The sequence below is a fragment of the Myotis brandtii genome, unplaced genomic scaffold, assembly GCF_000412655.1.
Source record: "Myotis brandtii unplaced genomic scaffold, ASM41265v1 scaffold958, whole genome shotgun sequence".
In the NCBI taxonomy this organism is placed as follows: Eukaryota; Metazoa; Chordata; class Mammalia; order Chiroptera; family Vespertilionidae; genus Myotis; species Myotis brandtii.
The window spans coordinates 247,500-267,897 of record NW_005371960.1 but is presented as its reverse complement, the minus strand read 5'-3'; the positions used below and the strand labels follow the sequence as shown (position 1 = coordinate 267,897).

Below are 20,398 nucleotides of genomic sequence, written 5' to 3'. Positions count from 1 at the left end.
CAGCCAGCCTGGCCCGGCCAGTGCAGAGCCGAGGCCCCTGCATCCTTGTTTGCCTTTCCTGGAGCAGCTCTCCTTCTCTGGGGAGAAGCCCTCCTTCTCCGGGGAGGTTGTCTGCGAGTTTTCTCTTTCCCGGGGCGAGCTCCAGAGCACCGGAAACACCAGGGCACCCCAGCCAGGGCTCCAGGTGATATTTCTGGTCACTGGAAGAGGTCTTTTCCCAGAGTTCTCTTCAATTAATTGATTGCCCAGATAAACACAGGAATGAGCCTTTTGCTTTTGCTCTCGGCAGTTAAATGCAACGGATGGTGTTTGTTGTGTGTCTGGTCTGAGGGCTGTCCTTAATTAATTACATCTTTGCTTTCATTACATGGAGGGGACCTAGGGTCAGCCCAGGCTCTGGCTCTTCGTGATTAACTAAATGAATAGTTCTGACCCGACAGAGTCACCCCATATAAGCTGATAGCACAGGGTGTCAGTTTGACCTATTTTATATTCTCAGCGGTGCCTCAGATCAACTGTGATGTCAAAGCTGGGAAGATCATCAATCCCGAGTTCATTGTGAAATGCCCGGCAGGATGCCAAGACCCCAAGTACCACGTGTATGGCACGAACGTCTACGCTTCCTCCTCCAGCGTGTGTGCCGCTGCGGTTCACAGGTGGGTAGCATGGAGCTACTTAACAGCTAGCAATCAGGGTGTGGGCGGGGAGCCAGGGCAGGGTTGCCTAATGTAGCAAACAAAAACGTACGAATGTAACTGAGCACCCTGGATTCCATCTGGCCCGCCTACCCCTCTGGACTCGTCAGGAGCCGCGGGTGGTCCTGGACCTCCTTCCCCAGTGCTCTGTGGACAGCAGGGCTCCCTCCTCTGTACCCCTCAATGGAGACGGGTTCCTTACAAGGATACCAAAGTTCTTGATGCTGTAAATACCTGTGTGTGCTGAGCAAGGAGATAAGTACTAGGGGTAAGACGAAGGCAGGCCCAGACGTTTGGAGAAGAAATGTCCCAGCCACGGTGATGCCGGAGACCGTGGGACAGGAAGAGTGAGGAGGAGGGGGCGGTGGTGCTGCTTGGTCGGCTGTTGGTTTGAGACCAGGCAGGAGGACAGGAGGCATGGCACGCTTTGGACTAAGTCACTGCCTAAAGGAGGAGAGGCAAAGGTGACCCTCACAGAATCCTCATACAACACAGGGGATGTATACTTACTTAATACTGATTTCAGAGAGGAAGGGAGAGGGAGAGAGAGATAGGAACATCAATGATGAGAGAGAATCATTGATCGGCTGCCTCCTGCACACCCCCTACTGGGGAGCAAGCCCGTAACCCGGGCATGTGCCCTTGACCGGAATCAAACGCGCAGGCCAATGCTCTATCCACTGAGCCAAACTGGCTAGGGCTTTACTTAATATCTTTGATAATAAGGTTAATGTGTATGTGTCAAGCACCCCACCTATGTTATCTTATTTAAACCTCACCATTGCCCTATGCGGTATCTATTATGACTAACCACACCTTAAGGATGAAGAGAAGTTGAATAGCCACACTATTAAAATGTAGTAGCAGATGGGGACTCTGCCATGTCAGTGCCCGCAGTCCTAACCACCACAGGCCCTGCTGTGAGACATGGCTCCTGACTCAATGCATGGACACTGGATACTGGATGGAGTGTCTGAATTATTCAGGCTTCTGGTATCTTTCCCCTTTCCTTCCTGGCACACCAGTCGGCTGATTATTCGGTTGTACCTCTCCAGAGAGGGGGGGAAGATGTAAAATGCATTTCCCTTCAAGGTATGTAGCCAGTAGCTTCTCTGAAATTGGAAAAGCAGTAAGAAAAGAAAAAAAAATCTACGTGTAAAAACAGTTGTAGGAATTAGTAGTAGATTTTGTTGGCCGTGCTCCTCTTTTCCCCATCACTGCAGAGAGAGAAGGAATTAACGGATCGTTCAATGTGACAGGACTACAGAGGCTCTATTAGAGACAAGTAGAGGAATATTAAAGAAAAACAACACTAAATGCTGTTTCTTAACTCCAGACTATGGAATAACAATATTTTGCTTTCACTCTGAAGTCAATTTCATGCCAAAAGAAAAGAGGTATGTAAAGATTTACATACACACCTGCACGTGCACGAATACACATGTGCACGCCTCCCAAACATACCTGCACGTGTGTGCGTGCTCACATTCATCCTTCACGCCCATGGGCGTGCCCACAGCTCCACCACATCAGCTCTCTCCCGTCTGTGTCTGTGTAGACACTGACCTCTGTTGCAGAGGCTGAGCCTGTCTTAAGGTGCCTGTATTTTTCCAGCTGTGATCTGAGATGGTTGGCACTGGTTTCCGCCGACCACTCTGTCACTCTCTTGCCTTTCCATGTTTCCTACGCAGGACAGAGCCATGCGAGTTCATGTGACCTCACCAAAGATGTCATCAGAAGGGCAGTCATCCTTACACTGTAATTCTCGCCTTTTAGCATCATCTCAACCCTATGAGGCTGCTACTAGAATCCCCATTTGTTAGAAGAGGGACTGAAGCACAGGGAAGTCCATTAAGTTGCTAGTTAGTTGCACATTCAGGATGAGAAGTCATGTCCACGATTCCAGCCCAGAGCCCAGGTGACACACTTCAGGCTCTGTCCCTCCTCCAGGATCTCCTGTGGTGGTCAAGGGCCTGGTGCATTCGCCTCCCTGGACTGCTGTTGCCTCCTGCAGTTTACAGGCCACTGGCCTCCCAGGATCTGCCCTTCTCTGGGAGAATGTCTGGGAATGTCCTCACCCTCCAGTTAAGTCCATAAGATGAGGCTCATGCTCTTCTACAACCAGAGCACCTCACGGGAGCACCTCACTGGAGCACAATAGGTCTACACCTGCACCTTTCCGAGTCTGGGTTTTCAGTCTTACATAGCATCCACAAGTCCATCGTAAGAACCCTGGAGGCCTCCACAAGCCTTTCCAACAGCCCGAGGAAAGCACAGCATGGGCCCCCACCCTCACTCTGAGTGGCAGCTACAGGGAGGGCACACACATACTTCCTCAATACAATGGAACATAAATCCAAGAGCAGAATCATTTCTCTGGGGGAAAATAAAAAGCCATAAGTTATTTTTATTTCCCCCATTAATTATGAGTAAAGGGACCACGGGATAATTTATTTTAATAATTAGAAGTTTCCGGATACACACTGGTATGCCGGTAAATGTTTAACCACCAGCTCTCCAAAAAGGTTGGGGTTGTTGATTTACCGATTTGGGTGGAATAAATACTCCCATCATGTCTGATTTCAAGCTACTGATGTGACATGAACCAGCTCCCACAACCCTAAAGCTTACCAGTTGGCTTTGGGAAGCAGAGCCCACACACCATCGACAGGCCTGCTGATTACAGAAGCATGAAACACAGTCGTTCCCATACGAGAATTTCCAATCTAGCCGGGAGGCCAAATTAACTCAAGAAATGTTTAGGCAACAGCACAAGACGAAATGAAATCGAATATGCTAGGGGGAGAGACCAAGATGGCGGCATAGGTAAACACCGGAGACTGCTGCCGCAAACAACCACTTCAAAAATACAACTAAAAGACGGAACGGACATGCAGGCCAATGCTCTATCCACTGAGCCAAACTGGCTAGGGCTTTACTTAATATCTTTGATAATAAGGTTAATGTGTATGTGTCAAGCACCCCACCTATGTTATCTTATTTAAACCTCACCATTGCCCTATGCGGTATCTATTATGACTAACCACACCTTAAGGATGAAGAGAAGTTGAATAGCCACACTATTAAAATGTAGTAGCAGATGGGGACTCTGCCATGTCAGTGCCCGCAGTCCTAACCACCACAGGCCCTGCTGTGAGACATGGCTCCTGACTCAATGCATGGACACTGGATACTGGATGGAGTGTCTGAATTATTCAGGCTTCTGGTATCTTTCCCCTTTCCTTCCTGGCACACCAGTCGGCTGATTATTCGGTTGTACCTCTCCAGAGAGGGGGGGAAGATGTAAAATGCATTTCCCTTCAAGGTATGTAGCCAGTAGCTTCTCTGAAATTGGAAAAGCAGTAAGAAAAGAAAAAAAAATCTACGTGTAAAAACAGTTGTAGGAATTAGTAGTAGATTTTGTTGGCCGTGCTCCTCTTTTCCCCATCACTGCAGAGAGAGAAGGAATTAACGGATCGTTCAATGTGACAGGACTACAGAGGCTCTATTAGAGACAAGTAGAGGAATATTAAAGAAAAACAACACTAAATGCTGTTTCTTAACTCCAGACTATGGAATAACAATATTTTGCTTTCACTCTGAAGTCAATTTCATGCCAAAAGAAAAGAGGTATGTAAAGATTTACATACACACCTGCACGTGCACGAATACACATGTGCACGCCTCCCAAACATACCTGCACGTGTGTGCGTGCTCACATTCATCCTTCACGCCCATGGGCGTGCCCACAGCTCCACCACATCAGCTCTCTCCCGTCTGTGTCTGTGTAGACACTGACCTCTGTTGCAGAGGCTGAGCCTGTCTTAAGGTGCCTGTATTTTTCCAGCTGTGATCTGAGATGGTTGGCACTGGTTTCCGCCGACCACTCTGTCACTCTCTTGCCTTTCCATGTTTCCTACGCAGGACAGAGCCATGCGAGTTCATGTGACCTCACCAAAGATGTCATCAGAAGGGCAGTCATCCTTACACTGTAATTCTCGCCTTTTAGCATCATCTCAACCCTATGAGGCTGCTACTAGAATCCCCATTTGTTAGAAGAGGGACTGAAGCACAGGGAAGTCCATTAAGTTGCTAGTTAGTTGCACATTCAGGATGAGAAGTCATGTCCACGATTCCAGCCCAGAGCCCAGGTGACACACTTCAGGCTCTGTCCCTCCTCCAGGATCTCCTGTGGTGGTCAAGGGCCTGGTGCATTCGCCTCCCTGGACTGCTGTTGCCTCCTGCAGTTTACAGGCCACTGGCCTCCCAGGATCTGCCCTTCTCTGGGAGAATGTCTGGGAATGTCCTCACCCTCCAGTTAAGTCCATAAGATGAGGCTCATGCTCTTCTACAACCAGAGCACCTCACGGGAGCACCTCACTGGAGCACAATAGGTCTACACCTGCACCTTTCCGAGTCTGGGTTTTCAGTCTTACATAGCATCCACAAGTCCATCGTAAGAACCCTGGAGGCCTCCACAAGCCTTTCCAACAGCCCGAGGAAAGCACAGCATGGGCCCCCACCCTCACTCTGAGTGGCAGCTACAGGGAGGGCACACACATACTTCCTCAATACAATGGAACATAAATCCAAGAGCAGAATCATTTCTCTGGGGGAAAATAAAAAGCCATAAGTTATTTTTATTTCCCCCATTAATTATGAGTAAAGGGACCACGTAATAATTTATTTTAATAATTAGAAGTTTCCGGATACACCACTGGTATGCCGGTAAATGTTTAACCACCAGCTCTCCAAAAAGGGGGTTGTTGATGATTTACCGATTTGGGTGGAATAAATACTCCCATCATGTCTGATTTCAAGCTACTGATGTGACATGAACCAGCTCCCACAACCCTAAAGCTTACCAGTTGGCTTTGGGAAGCAGAGCCCACACACCATCGACAGGCCTGCTGATTACAGAAGCATGAAACACAGTCGTTCCCATACGAGAATTTCCAATCTAGCCGGGAGGCCAAATTAACTCAAGAAATGTTTAGGCAACAGCACAAGACGAAATGAAATCAGTCTCAACTGGGAGGCAGGACTTAAGGTGTTGCTAGGAAGGGGCCTAGGGAAGTCCTGTCAATCTCGGTGGGGAAGGCAGGGTTAGGGATCCAGTGAGGCAGAAGTGGGAACCAGGTTCTCAGAGCAAACATTGCAGCTTGAAGTGAGACAGTGAGAAAACCAGGGTCTGTCAGGGGAGCTGAGACCAGCCCTGCTGCAGCTGGGAGAAGTGAGGTCACGGATTCTGAGAGCTCCTGAGAGAAGAGACAGCAGGGTTGCAAGGACATGAGGAGTTGGCGCCAGGAGGTACCTGTGCTTTTGAACCCAAGAGGCCACTGTGACCAGTGGGACAGACCCAGGATTCCAGGTCACTTAGACCTGGGTTCAAATCCCTGCCTTGACATTTACTAGTTACAAAATCTGGAGTCACTCAACCTCTCTAAGTCTGTTTCTGCGATCTGGGAATAACACATTCACTCAACTCCACAACTCATAGGTTTGCTGAGGGACCCAGGGAGACACCATATACGGCAGCTACCAGTATTTCCAACCTTTTTCATCTCCTGGCACACCTAAACTAATTACTAAAATTCTGCGGCACACCAAAAAATATACTATATTTTTTGCCGACCTGACAAAACAATAGGTATGATTTTGATTCATTCACACCAGACACCTATTGTTGTGTTGCCTGTTGTCATTTTTTTACTTGACAATCTAAGCGAAAAGAGGTCAGTGCCCCTGACTAAATAGTCAGGTTTGGGATGTTTTAAAAATTCTTGCAGCACACTGGTTGAAAATTGCTGATATAGGGGGATGATTTTAAAGCAATTTAGTGCTGTAAATGCTAAGTATTATTATCACTTTCTTTTCTTCTGGGTCATGAAGCTGAGTATTGAACATTGTTGACTCCCATAAGGCAGGTGAGCAAGAAATAGCAACCGCTACTCCTGAAGGGAAGGAAGGATATGGATAAACACAAATCTAAGTGTTTTTTAGCTCCCTTGTGCCATAAATTACAGACACCCAAAGAGCCATGTTAACCTCTGGGGCCAGGGGACGACAATGTGAAAATGATATTCAGAAACCAGAACTGAGCGTCAGTTACGTCACGTCAGGATCCAAAACCTTCAAAACCTAGAAATTAAATAAACAATTCCAGTGTTTGAGGACTCTTTTAAAGAGTTTAACTCAGCTACACACCTTTCTGGCCCAAAATAAAAGGAATAATTTGCTTTTAAAAACATCATACCACACCCTTTGAAATAACTGGTTTCATTCTGTGATGTCACCCAATGAAATTGGAAATTGTCAGGAAAGAGGTTTTACTTAAGAGAACCAATGGGGCCCTGGCCAGTGTGGCTAATTGGTTAGAGTGTCGGCTTGTGCATGGAAGGGTTGTAGCTTCGAGTCACAGTCAAGGGCATGTACCTGGACTGCAGGTTAGATCCTGGCCTGGCTGGGGCGTGTGCAGAATTTTTCAAACATCCAAAACCTGACTATTTAGTCAGGAGCACTGACCTCGTTTCCCTTATCAGTGGCTCTCAACCTTCCTAATGCCGCGACCCGTTCATACAGTTCCTCGTGTTGTGGTGACCCCCAACCATAAAATTATTTTCATTGCTACTTCATAACTGTAATTTTGCTACTGTTATGAATCGTAATGTAAATATATGATATGCAGGATGTATTTTCAGGGGTCGCAACCCACAGGTTGAGAACCGCTGCCTTAGATTGTCAAATAAAAAAACGACAACAGCCAACACAACAATAGGCGTCTGATGTCTCTCTCACATCAATGTTTTTCTCTCTTTCCCCCTTCCTCCCTTCCACTCTCTCTAAAAATCAACAGAAAAATATCTTTGGGTGAGGATTAACAACATCAAAAAGAAAGAACTAGTGGGAATGAGGAAACCAGGGAAAGAAATTTGAGGCGCGGTGGCAAAGAGAAATGACTGACTGAACAATCAGGTCCTGCAATAAGAAAAAGAAGGACATCGGAGCTGGGAGGTGGATGCTGGGCCATGTGGAGGAGGCACGGTTCTTGGGGGGTGGGCTGCAGGTCAAGGTGACCCTTTTCTTAATCTCGCTGCTTTCCTATCTTTAAATAAAGACGGAGGCTGGTTTGGTCTTCTGTTGATCACATCAAACGATATTTGTTCTGTTCTTTCTTCAAACATTTCTTTTCTCTTCACAGTGGTGTGCTCGATAATTCAGGAGGGAAAGTACTTGTTCAGAAAGTAGCTGGCCAATCTGGCTACAGGGCGAGTTATTCCAACGGCGTCCAGTCCTTATCCCTACCCCGGTGGAGGGAATCCTTTGTCGTCTCAGGTATGCCCTCACTCCGGGGGACGCTGCTAACACGGGTGCTTGGGTTAAGTAACCTCTTAGGACAAAATGTGCTCTTTCCAATGTGCTGTGAGCTTTAATTCATGGCCCACCTCATTTCATAAAACCTGAAGGATTCTTCTCATAATTAGGATCATGAAACAATGAGTTATAATTACAGTGATAAATCACTGCAGTCTGGAAATACTGAAAGGCTCCAATTACTCATGTTAAACACACTGCAGCTCTCTGTAAGCCCAATCAAACTTTTTAATTAAGTGAATTACACTTAATAACTTGGGGTTGTTTTTTTTTAACTATTCCTTTTAAATGCCAAATGAGTCTCAGATCTAGAACCTTATTCCTCGAGATTTCTAGTAAATGAACAGATGGGAACAGGGGAAGGCGATGCCCCATCACACCTCGCAAGCCTCAGCCAGCCTTGGTTACCTGCACCTCATGCGGCTCTGAGCATCTGGGGGGCTGAGGGGACTGGGGGACTCCAGAGGCAGACGTGCAGGGCTTGCCTGGCCTTGCCGCACGCCTGCTGCCCTGGCGGGGCTGAGGGGATTGGGTGCCGCCATTTTGTGGCTGTGGGCACCACCATCTTTGAGGGCGGGGCAGTCAATAGCATATTCCCTCCTTATTGGCTGTGGATGCTGCCATCTTTGTGATGGCGTGAGGGTCAATTAGAGGGTCAATATTCCCTCTTTATTAGCTGGGATTGTTGCACTAGTCAATCAGTTTTCACTATCTACCTCTACTGGATTTTTGTAGAAAATCATTTTCACTTTTCTCCCCTTTTCCAAAGAGGTAATGTCGGTGAGCTAGTGACTAGTACGATTTCACAGTGAAAAAGTAACCAAGTATCTTTGTATTATCATGACCCCGCCCCCTTTTATTATATTTGTGAATTTTCCCAACCTAACCTTTTAAAAAAAATATTTTTATTGATTTCAGAGAGGAAGGGAGAGGGAGAGAGAGATATAAACATCAATGATGAGAGAGAGAATCGTTGAGCTGCCTCCTGCATGCCCCCCGCATGACCTGGTACATAGGTCAATGCTCAACCACTGAGCCACGCTAGTCGGGCACCAATCTAACCTTTTATTTTGATTTTTTTTTTAATTTACAGAAAAATTCGCATGAATATAATGAATATCTAGATCCCCTTTACCCAGATTCACCAATTGTTAATATGTTGCTATATTTGCTTTATCTATTTGTCTACCTATCATCTACCTGTATTTGTCTAAACCAGGCAGGCATCATGACACTTGATCTTCAACACTCATCTTGCAAGAGCAAGAACATCTTCCTAAAAAAACCAACACCATATCTAAAACATTAGCATTGATAAGATATTATCTAATAAATAGTTTCTATTCAATTGTATCCAATTATCCTAAAATAGTCTTCAGAATAATTTCTTCTTTTTTTGGATCAACAATCCAAAGACCATCCATTGCATTTAGTTGTCACGTCTACTTGGTGTCCTTCAATCTAGAACTATCTCAACACATTACCTTTTTGGTCATGAACGGCAATGACATTTTTGAAGTCCCAGCCAGTTGTCTAGTGGTATGTCCCACAATCTGGACCACACACAAGTCCAATTTTTTCCTCCTGATGGGATTCAGGTTAAATATTTTGGCAAGGATACTATACAGGTAGCATCATAGCATATCCATTATGTCATATCACAATGACCATATCAGAAGGCACATAATGGCAATGTGTCCAGTTGTTGGTGAGGCTAAATTTGATTAATTGGATGCTTTACCTTCCCTCTCCATGCTGAAAATACCTCGTAATTAATAAGCAACCTGCAGGGTGATACTTCGAAACAGCATGAATAGCTTGTTTCCCAACAAATCACTCAGTGGTGTAAACATCTATTGATCCTTGCTGCAGCAAGAATTACATTAGTAATTATAGTTGTTCTAATTCTGTCATTTCTTCCACATTCATTAGCTAGTATTTTTATAGAAAGAAGAAACAATCCCCCTTCCTCCCGCTGCACACTTGCTGCACACTCAGGATACAAACTAGACTGCTTCCTAAGTCAGAGAGTGGAAAGTTGTCAACCACAGTACTATGAGGTTTGCCTTGTAACAAAGAATTCAGAAACAAAGAATTCAGAAACAAAGAATTCAGAATAGGGGCCTTATGAAAATGCTATGTCTAGAATACAAATTTGTTGCGTATGGAGAGAAATATAATCTCCACATAGGTGTTTACCAAGTTGCTCCTGGCTAAATAAGAGTATTTTGCTCTAAAGTACTTAGCCTGCAATACAAGAATCCCAACAGAGGTTTAAAAGAAAAATTAATTCCACGAGCATATCAATCTGCTGAGTTTATTCCCTATAAATCTCAACTTCCACATCCCCTCATTCCATCTCCTGACATATAACCAAAAACCCTTTTGGCCAATGATAATAAACACTTGTGCTTCTGCAATGGCTAGAAGTGTCTTTCTTTTTTAAATATATTTTTATTGATTTCAGAGAGGAAGGGAGAGGGAGAGAGATAGAAACATCAATGATGAGAGAGAATCAATGATCAGCTGCCTCCTGCACGCCTCACACTGGAGATTGAGCCCGCAACCCAAGCACATGCCCTGACCAGGAATCGCACTGTGACCTCCTGGTTCATAGGTCGACGCTCAACCACTGAGCCATGCCGGCAGGGTTAGGAGTGTCTTTTAAATGGAGGAGACAGGAAAGCGCACTGCAGCTTAAGGCTGTCGGCTGAGAGGTGGCCACAACATGACCCCCAATTGCTCAGAGGCTCGCGGCCAACAAGTTTCACAGAACCATGTCAGAATCATCCTCTGATGGCTCAGATGCCTCCACGACCTTTCTTGGGTTTTTATTTCTAATGTTCGCATGTCGCTGTGCTCAATTTGCTTCGGTCTGGGAGGGAGCTGGAGAGGTGTGCATTTTTGGAGAGCATAATCTTTTCAAAGTCCGGGGATGGGCAAGGTCAGAGAGGGACCTCCTAGAACTGCCCATGTGTGTTTTGATCCACATTTCAGAAAATGGGAGCTCATGCCCCTTTTCCTTCTGAATAGAAAGAACTATAGGATTTTAAAGAAAAGGAAACAGAGACCATGTCTCTGCAGCGCTCTGTTGATCAAGTGAGGCCACAGCAAGGGCCTCCTTGGGTCTGAAGAGCCACCACTGTTGTCTGTTTGGGTCGAGCCCAGACCAGGGGGAGGACAGGGAAGCGCCAAGCTCTGCTCCCAGGTGACTCAAATGGCATGAAGCCCAACCATTTGCCTCATCCCCACTTGGAGTGATATTTATTGGTAACACCAGAATAGCTATGTTGCATTTCTATGGTGACATACAGTTCCAAAACCTTTAACTATTTTTTCCCATTAGATCCTACAACTTTGTGTAGTAAGTTGGTACATGTCATTGTGCATATTTTCTGAATGAGAAAAACATGAATGTCAAAAACAAACAAACAAAAAACATGAGTGACAGAGGCTGAGGCAGTTAGTCAATGGCAAAATAGAAACAGAAATGTATAATTTTAAATTTAAAAAATATTTTTTCCAATTATAGTTTACATTCAATATTATTTTTATCAGTTTCAGGTGAAACTTATATTTCCTTACTCCCAATCCCAAACACTTCCTGAGACCCCATTATTCTGTCTTCGTCACGACCCTACAATCATTTGTAGGAGATTCTGTTCCACCCCCTTGGGCTCTCCATTCAACGCTGCCCGCCATCTTCTCCCGAGCCCCACCCTACAAAAATACTCCCTCACACTGAGAGTTAAAATGCTTTCATTATTAGATGGAAATACTGGATAATGGATATTTGGATTTTAATGGAGATCTAAGCATTAAGATAGCCCTTTGCTAAATAAAAACTTACTGAGCATCTACTACGTGTCAGACACTGACTGCTACAGGCGCTGAGAATTCCACAGTTACCAGTGAGACAAAGTGCCTGCCTTTGGGGGGCTTCTACATTCCAGGGACACTTTCTGTTTCCTGGTGGAATTTCGGGCATGACCTCATGGTGGGGGAAGACCACAGGCAATTTCCAGTCCTATCCGGCTGGGCACTTCCTTACCCAGCCCCTGTCCCTGATTGGTCTTGTTTTCTTTTCTTTTTTTTAAATATATTTTTATTGATTTCAGAGAGGAAGGGAGAGGGAGAGATAGAAACATCAATGATGAGAGAGAATCATTGATCGGCTGCCTCCTGCACGCCCCCTACTGGATCGAGCCCAAATCCTGCACGCCCCCTACTAGGGATCGAGCCCAAAACCCAGGCATGTGTCTTTGACCGGAATCGAACCCGGGACCCTTCAGTCCACAGGCTGACACTCTATCCACTGAGCCAAACCAGCTAGGGTGGTCTTGTTTTCTACCCTGCACGCCCCCTACTAGGGATCGAGCCCAAAACCCAGGCATGTGTCTTTGACCGGAATCGAACCCGGGACCCTTCAGTCCATAGGCTGACACTCTATCCATTGAGCCAAACCAGCTAGGATGGTCTTGTTTTCTATGTCTCCATTATTTCCCTGCTATACATTAGCATTCCTTCTTGCCTGGCATCTAACTTTCTCTCCCTGGGTGGGCAACTAATGCTTATGGTCAAGGCTGATCTACATTTCCGTTTCCCTACTTCCAGGTTTCTGTAGGGCCATGCAATTCAAATGGATCCCACGGGGTCCATGAAAGTGAGAGGCAGCCGTTCAGGCATAGCCAGCCTGTGGCCAGAGCTCCAACATCTGACGAGGGGCATGGGGAATGTTTTCACATCCATCTCTTGACCTAATTAAACATTCAAAGCCACGTGTATGAAACCTCAGCTTCCATGTCACATCTTCATGGGCAAAACAGTGGATGCTAATGTGAGCTCTGAGTCACGGAGGTTTCATTGCTTCCTTTCGAATATTAATACAGCACCGGCTGTCCAGGAAAGCAAAATGCCACTTGACTTTTGTGTTGTAATCAACAATTCAGCAAGGGGGAGACGGACCGATTTCACTGAATTCAAGAAAGACAAATTGGAAGGAGGGAAGCAGCTTATCAAAACAGAGCCATCTAAAGCCTCTAGTTCTAGAAATAAATCTTTTCTTCTCTCTTTTGCAGAAGGTAAACCCCAAAAGGGCGTAACCTACCCATCGGCTCTTACATATTCATCAGCTAAAAGCCCAGCTGCCAAAGCAGGCAAGTATTCATGAGTGATTTCATCTAAATCTTCCGAGTTCGTAAACATGCCATGTTGTGTCTTAGGAGATAGTGTAGCAATTAACATCTTAACCGGGCAAGGTCTACTGACTTCAGTAATATTTTAACAGATGCCAGGAAGATGGGTCCAGAAATCAATGGGATTGGAGGGCTGGGGCAGAGGAATGGGGCTTTTTGTTGTTGTTTTTTCCCAATTCCAAGATTGTCTCTGTTTATGTCATTCATTCAGATTTCAATGCTGCTGCCTCCAATTTTATTGTATTGTTACTTTAGAAGATGACATGGTATTCTGTCTGGAAATATTCCCAGGCAGCTGAAAGGGAAAAGGCTGTCTTCACTTAGGTATGAAATGAAGGGAAGGGAAGGATGTGGCTGAGGAGATAACAGCAAACAGCGAATCTGAATCACCCAGGCCACAGACACGCTGCCTCTGAGCTGGGACCTAGCTTCATGTAAACCTCGGGCCAAGAAAATACCTTTTTCTAGTTTGTGTTAGAGCGGGAAGTGTGCTCTGCAGCAGTGTGTCTGTGGGGGTTCTTTCATTTCCCGCACAAAGGGAAGCGGTGCGTTGCGTTATAATGGGATTTTGCATTGCTCCCAGAAACTTGCTGGGCTGGCCAATTTTGTTCATGGACTTAAGGAGAACATGGTGCAACAATAGTGTGAGAAGCTAGCATTTATTGAGCATTTGCTGTGTGCCAGGCACTGTTCCCAGAGCTGATTACTGCATTCCATCACCCCAACTCCCGCACAAAGGGAAGCGGTGCGTTGCGTTATAATGGGATTTTGCATTGCTCCCAGAAACTTGCTGGGCTGGCCAATTTTGTTCATGGACTTAAGGAGAACATGGTGCAACAATAGTGTGAGAAGCTAGCATTTACTGAGCATTTGCTGTGTGCCAGGCACTGTTCCCAGAGCTGATGACTGCATTCCATCACCCTAACACCATGGGTAGATACTATTCTTAGCCCTAATTTACAGTTGAAGGAAAATACAGCGCAGAGAAGTTTAGTAACTTGCCCTTTGTCACACAGCTAGAGCTGAGAATCAAACCCAGACAGTGTGGCTCCAGAAACCTCTCTCTATACCATTAATCTGTATGTTTATGCTAATAACAGTGTATTTAAAGAGCCTTGATTTGAGAGGCCTTGGGATACAAATAGCAACTGTTTTTCATCTCCCCCCCCCCCCCCCCCGCCCCAGTTACTTCTCCAACTATATCTTTAATGGCATCTTAATGTTTCTGACAATCTAGCCTTGTTTTGGTTGAAGTGCAAGGATACAGCCGTTCCCCACCCCTACCCCCACGCTGGCAGCAGACTGTGGTGGCTCAGGGACCATTTCTGATCTCGCTCCTGCCCTCTTTTGGTGTGGGCACAGAGGAGGAATAGGTGACAGAGGTCCATTCAGCCTGACCAGCTGATGGAGGGAGATCGTCCCTGCCTCTCTGTTGTCTCATCGAGGCCAGCAGTGCTCCGTGATGTGGGGGAGGTGATTACGTGGATAGATCTGGGGCCAGAAGATGGTGCTCAGCTGCATCCTGGCCCCTCCTGCTGGGCCAGAGGCTGGCCCCACCCTTCATCTGAGTGAGGTCCGCTCCTTGGCTCAGCAGCCGCTTGGCACAGAGCCATGGGAAGGACTGGGGTTGTCTTCTTCTCAGGGGTTTGAGGAGAGCAAGGATGGCGTGAGGTCACCTTTCCCTTCCCATCTCACTTCACCTTTGGCCTTCTGAGCCCTGCACCCACTCCTTCAGAAACAATCCCTATGTTCAAGTAAGCCCCCCAACTTTAGGGACCACATGTCAAGTACCCCCTATTTTTACACTGAGAGGGAGAGTACTTCTAGACTCCAATACAGGGGTCCTCAAACTTTTTAAACAGGGGGCCAGTTCACTGTCCCTCTGACCGTTAGGGACCACATGTCAAGTACCCCTTATTTTTACACTGAGAGGGAGAGTACTTCTAGACTCCAAGAATACTCCTCAAAACTTTTTCTGCAAGCCTGCTTCTGCAGTGCACCAGGTGGGCCCGTGGGTGCTGCGGCTCAGCAAGATCCGAGAAGAGAGAGGCCCATCTCCCTCCCTCAGGCCCCTGCAGTCGTGGTGAGCCAGTTCCTGGAAGTTCCCTCCTGTGGCTTGGGAAGGGCAAGGCCAGAAGGAAGGAGGAAAGGTCCCGAACACAGCTGTCCCCAAATAGTGGCTACTAACCCCAACTCTTCTGGTCCTGTCCTTCTGCTGACTGGCCCCGGTGATGTGGGGCTGGTGATCGCGCAGATTCTAATCGAATGCCCCCGCTACCCCCATGGGAAGTTCAGTGGCACTGCCCTCATTTAGAATGGGCACTGGGGCCTTCTGGCTCAGCTCTGGGCCTTAGCCAGAATCCAGACCACGAGGGAACCCGGACAATCTCCTGCGACGGTAGCTATCAATGAGCAAGTGTTTTCTCCGCCAGACACCTGTACTTCAGAGATCCTGAGGCAGAGTGCCAGTGTCCCCCACTTTCAGATGAGGAGATGTTTCATGCCTTGCCCAAGGGCACCACTCTAACTACCCCATGCAACACGCAAACACTGATTGCACCCTTCAAAGAAGGTAAAGAGTGGGGAGAGAGATGAAGGGGAGAGACGTTACAGCCAAATGGCAGCTTAGGTTATAAAATCCGTTGGGTTTCTACATACTCCACATCAGAGATCATTTCCAAAACTTCTCTCTCTACCCCAAGTGCCATGGCCCAGCTCACCACCACCTACTTCTGGCAAGTACTTATTCCACACGCCTGAGTTACTGACATCCAAGAGGAGGGTGGAGAAGCCAGACCGGCTTTCTTGCACATACATTTAAAATGAGGAAAAGCCACAGTTAGAACATCAAGTCAAGTACTGCTGATGTCACTTGTCCCCTCTACCAAACCTTCTCTATCTCCAATGACATGATCACCGGGTAGTGCTATCCTATTACAAGATCTTGTAGAGTTGTCATAGTGGGAAAAATTAAGTTCATTCATTTATTTATTCATTTATTCAATAACCATAGATTGAACACCTCCTATGTACCAGTCTCACCATGGAGTTAATTTCACCCACTCAAATAAAATATCCAGAGAGAATCGTAAAAGGGTGGCCCCTCTGTTGCTACTCTTCCTTACGTGATGAAATTCCTGTAGCAATATGGGGAAAGCAGGAGAGAGGGAGATGTGAGAGGCCAGCAGCTGTTCAGGTCTCAGCAGGCCCCTATAAAATACTTCCTCATCTCCCTAGGAATGTGAGTTAACAGGTAAATCAGGTTAGCATGACCTCTCAAAGCATCACAGCCTTCTTCCCTGGGAAATTCTCTCACTCAGAAAATAGGAAGCACCCTGACTTGGCTGCACAGCTCCGGCTGGACAGGCGTTGCTTAGATTTAAATGCTGTTCCCCAGGCAGAGGCAAACAGCCGTTATTTGGCTATAGCCTCGAGCTCCTCTGAGCTCAGTAAAAACAGGTAAGTGTTTGATTCACAATTTGCAAGTAAAGTGTACTGTCCGTTTATTTATATCTTTCTCTCCAAAGTAATAATTATATCCCATTTCATAAAATAGTGATTCTATTATGGCTTTTTCCTCTATGCAATAGGCTGGACCTGGGCTGCACCTCCCTAAAGAGGCATGAAAGCCGGTAGCACTTACCAGAGGGTAAGACAGAAGAGAACTTTAGAGAGATTAGAAACTTCCCGAAGACTTGTAACGAGAGCTCAAGTCCTTTAAAGTCATGGAAACGCCATAAATCACAGGTTCGGTTTTGCCCATGGATGGCGTGAAGACTGGCCGAACCCCAAAGCTGCTGCCAGCTCTTTAGCAATTTGTCTGGCACAGACTCTAGGCAGACTTAAAGGCAGGATCTGCTTCCTGCCTTGACAGGCCGATGCCCGCAAGCGCAGACCAGATGACCGGACTCCAGCCCCATAACAGGGAGGGTGCTGTGTGCTGACTGCTCCCCCACGTCAGTGCTGTGATTGGCGCAGGAGGTGACAGTGTCAGGGTGGGGAATGAGCAGGTGCCAGTGCTGAGCAGTGGATCTGAATAACCCGCCACATATCCCTCTGCACAGCTGGCCTGGGGCCATGGTAGGCAGTTTCCCAGCACGCTGCACAATGTCAAAGAGGAAGTTGGGTGGTTCCCACAGAGTGCACCACCTTTTCATCTCAGATGTTATCCCCTACACCTGCTGATCTGTGTACCTGAGATACGCCAACCGTGAGCCAAGTGAAGGCTAGAGCTGGGATGCTGTGGTAGGCTGAAATGTACCCTCACCCCAAAGATATCCATGTCCTCATCCCTGGAACCTGTGAATGTTACATGGCAAAAATGGGCATTGCAGAGGGGATAAAGTTAAGGATCTTGCGATGGGGAGATTATTCTGAATTATCTGGGTGGGCCCTAAATGCAATCACATGTATCCTTATAATAGTGAACTAGAGGGAGATCTGACACACACACACAGGAGAAGGTCAATTGAAGATGGAGCAGAGAAAATTGAGGACACTGGCCTTTAAGATTGGAGTAGTGTGGCCACAAGCCCAGGAATGCCAGCAGCCACCAGAAAATGGAAGAGGCAGGAAACAACTTCTACTCAAGAACCTCCCAAGAAAGCTCAGTCCTGCTGACACCTTGAGTTCAGACGGGTGACACCTATTTCCAGTTCCTGGCCTCCAGAACTGTCAGAGATACAGATGGTCAGATGGAGAAGCTGGCATAACCCCCATGCCTGGATCCACCAGGCATTTTTGAGGGGGGGGTGCTGTTGTCCTCCCAGGACTGGGGTGCTCTTCACTTTGTGGGACCCTTTTGTGTTTCCTTCCGGCACAAACCCATGCTTCTGAAGACAATGCCCAGTGGGTAGCCACATGTCCCCTTGCCCTAAACCATCAGAAATACTTTCAGAGCCCCCAGAGTAGTAACAAACTCACTTAAAATTGTGAAAGCAATCTAAAGTGTCACACATGGACGAAGAGCACAGGTTAGCAGAATGAACATGATCCTTACAATCTAACTAGTTCTCTTACTTCATTGGACAGATGAGGAAACTGAGGCCCAGAGGAGTTAGTTGACTAGTCATGAAGTAGAAATCTAGAATGCATTCTCTAAAAGTAAGTGAACACTAGAGTACCTTTTATCCCTGGACCAATGCTAATTGAAATATCAAAAAAGTATGTTTAAGATCATTGCCTCTAGCGTCTGGAAAATTAACTTGGCAATTAATCATGTTCCGCCTTATCCACATCTCTGAGGTTTGAACTGTCTTTAATTACTTTATTGTTCTTCAATCTTTGGTCTGTGTATTGGCTTATTGCTCCATCCCTGTGGGGCAGGTGAGTTTCGCCCTCCGCAGCCGCTAGCACAGGTCTCTGCTCATAAGCTAGTGTCCAATAAACGTTTATTCTACATCTGTCCTGCAGAGTCTACTGGCTATTTGATAGGCCCCAGTGTAATTTCATTTTTTTACAGATGAGACCACAAAAGCCTATCAGAAGCCATCAGTTCCAGGGACAACCGCACAGCCAGTGACCCTGATGCAGGTACCGGGGACCACCTCTGCAGAAGGCACCCACACCACCTTGCCCAAGCCATCCCCCCCTGCAGGCTCCGCCACCAGCAGCCCCAGACCACAGCCGGTGGGCCACAGGAGCCGGGAGCTGGGTCAGTAGGTACATTGTGTGTTTCCATGTGCAAGAAAGCAGGAGACTGGCTTTTAGATTGGCCCTCTGTCTGAACGCCTGTGTGGAGTGCCTGTCTCCCACCTTTGGAGCTGGGTGAGGGAGGAATGCCTGAGACCTGGGCCAGGGGTATGTGTTCTCCCAGATTTAAGGGGTAAACGTTAGCCCAATAGTAATAATAGTTTAGGATCAAGCTAAGAGCTAATAAGCAAACTGTATAGAAAGGGTTTTAAATAGATTTAAAAATAGGACCTTTGTTACCATACTTTTGAAGGTAGGATATCACATGAAACTTTCCCATTACAAAATCCCCATTTCTCCAAAAGCTCAGCTGAAGGGATGGGAGGTTTCTCTGTAAACACTGTTGAGTTCTGTTTTGTTTTAAGTGACAGATTATAAACTCCTGGGAGCTTTCAAATATTAGAAACAAATAAAACCAAAAAAATCCCTTTAGGAAAAGCCAGATAGCTAAAATCTTTATTCCTTTTCTGACTGCTTTTTGTCTTCCTACTTGTATCCATTTTTTAAGTAAAGCTTTAGGTTTTACCAAAGTCTAGTTTATGGGATCAATCTCGGTATTACCTCAAACACAACCTGAAGAGTGCACTGGTAACCCAATCTCCAGTTTCCATGTACCTCAGCTGCAGGCTCTTCCCCGGACCGGGCCCTGGTCAGGCCTCATGCAACCAATCAATGTGTTTCTCTCACATCAATATTTCTCTCTGCACAGTTACGTGTGCATGTAAGCCATCCTGGCTCATCAGCGCCTCCTCATTTCCACAGGCCTGGGAAGGGGGTGGAAAATTCCCCTGGAGTGTCACCGCTGTCCCAGCAATCTGTCCTAATATTTCCCTCCTGGGGCCACTTTGTCCTTCAAGGAGGAGGTGCTCAGAACTTGTCCTTTTCAGCCTCACCTCCGGCTTCCAAACATTCCGGCCACACAGCATGGCCCTTCCCCTCCATACCAGAGCCAACCAGCTCTCATTCCATCTTTTTATTTAACAAATACAAATACGCACTTTAAATGTGCTACATACTCTCCTAAGCATCTTACAAACATCAGCCTATTAAATCCTCACAACAACCCCATCACGTAGATGTCACCTTCCATTTGACTGATCCAATGTGTTGACAATGAGGAAACCAAGGCGTAGGGAGGTGAGGAAACCAGTCCCAGACCACACAGCGGGGCAGTGGCAGAGCTGGGTGTGAGCCCCGGCAGCCTGGCCCTCCAGTGGCTCCCCTTGCAGGAGGATCCCTGCCATAAACCACACCCAGGTGCTAATGAAGATCACAGAAGCAGGCCTGACCCATCCTGACATGGATGGGTGGCAAGGTTAGACACAGCCAACTCCCACTGTGATTAACAGCAAGTAACGGAGCCCACAGTGGATAGGGTGTCCACCTGCGCGAACCCAAGGGTATTGGGTTCAATTCCTGTCAAGGGCATGTACCTCGGTTGCA

The 20,398-nt window shown here is 46.7% G+C and overlaps 1 protein-coding gene across 1 annotated transcript in view; it reads left to right on the top strand.

The window, feature by feature from the left end:
* VIT (vitrin) overlaps window positions 1-20,398 on the top strand; it is a 104,645-nt gene that overhangs the window by 46,832 nt on the left and 37,415 nt on the right. The window contains exons 4-7 of the mRNA XM_005886089.2: window positions 500-656; window positions 7,897-8,030; window positions 13,148-13,225; window positions 18,726-18,917. Of these exons, the coding sequence (XP_005886151.1) occupies window positions 500-656; window positions 7,897-8,030; window positions 13,148-13,225; window positions 18,726-18,917 (561 nt within the window). The remainder of the gene's footprint in view (window positions 1-499; window positions 657-7,896; window positions 8,031-13,147; window positions 13,226-18,725; window positions 18,918-20,398) is intronic.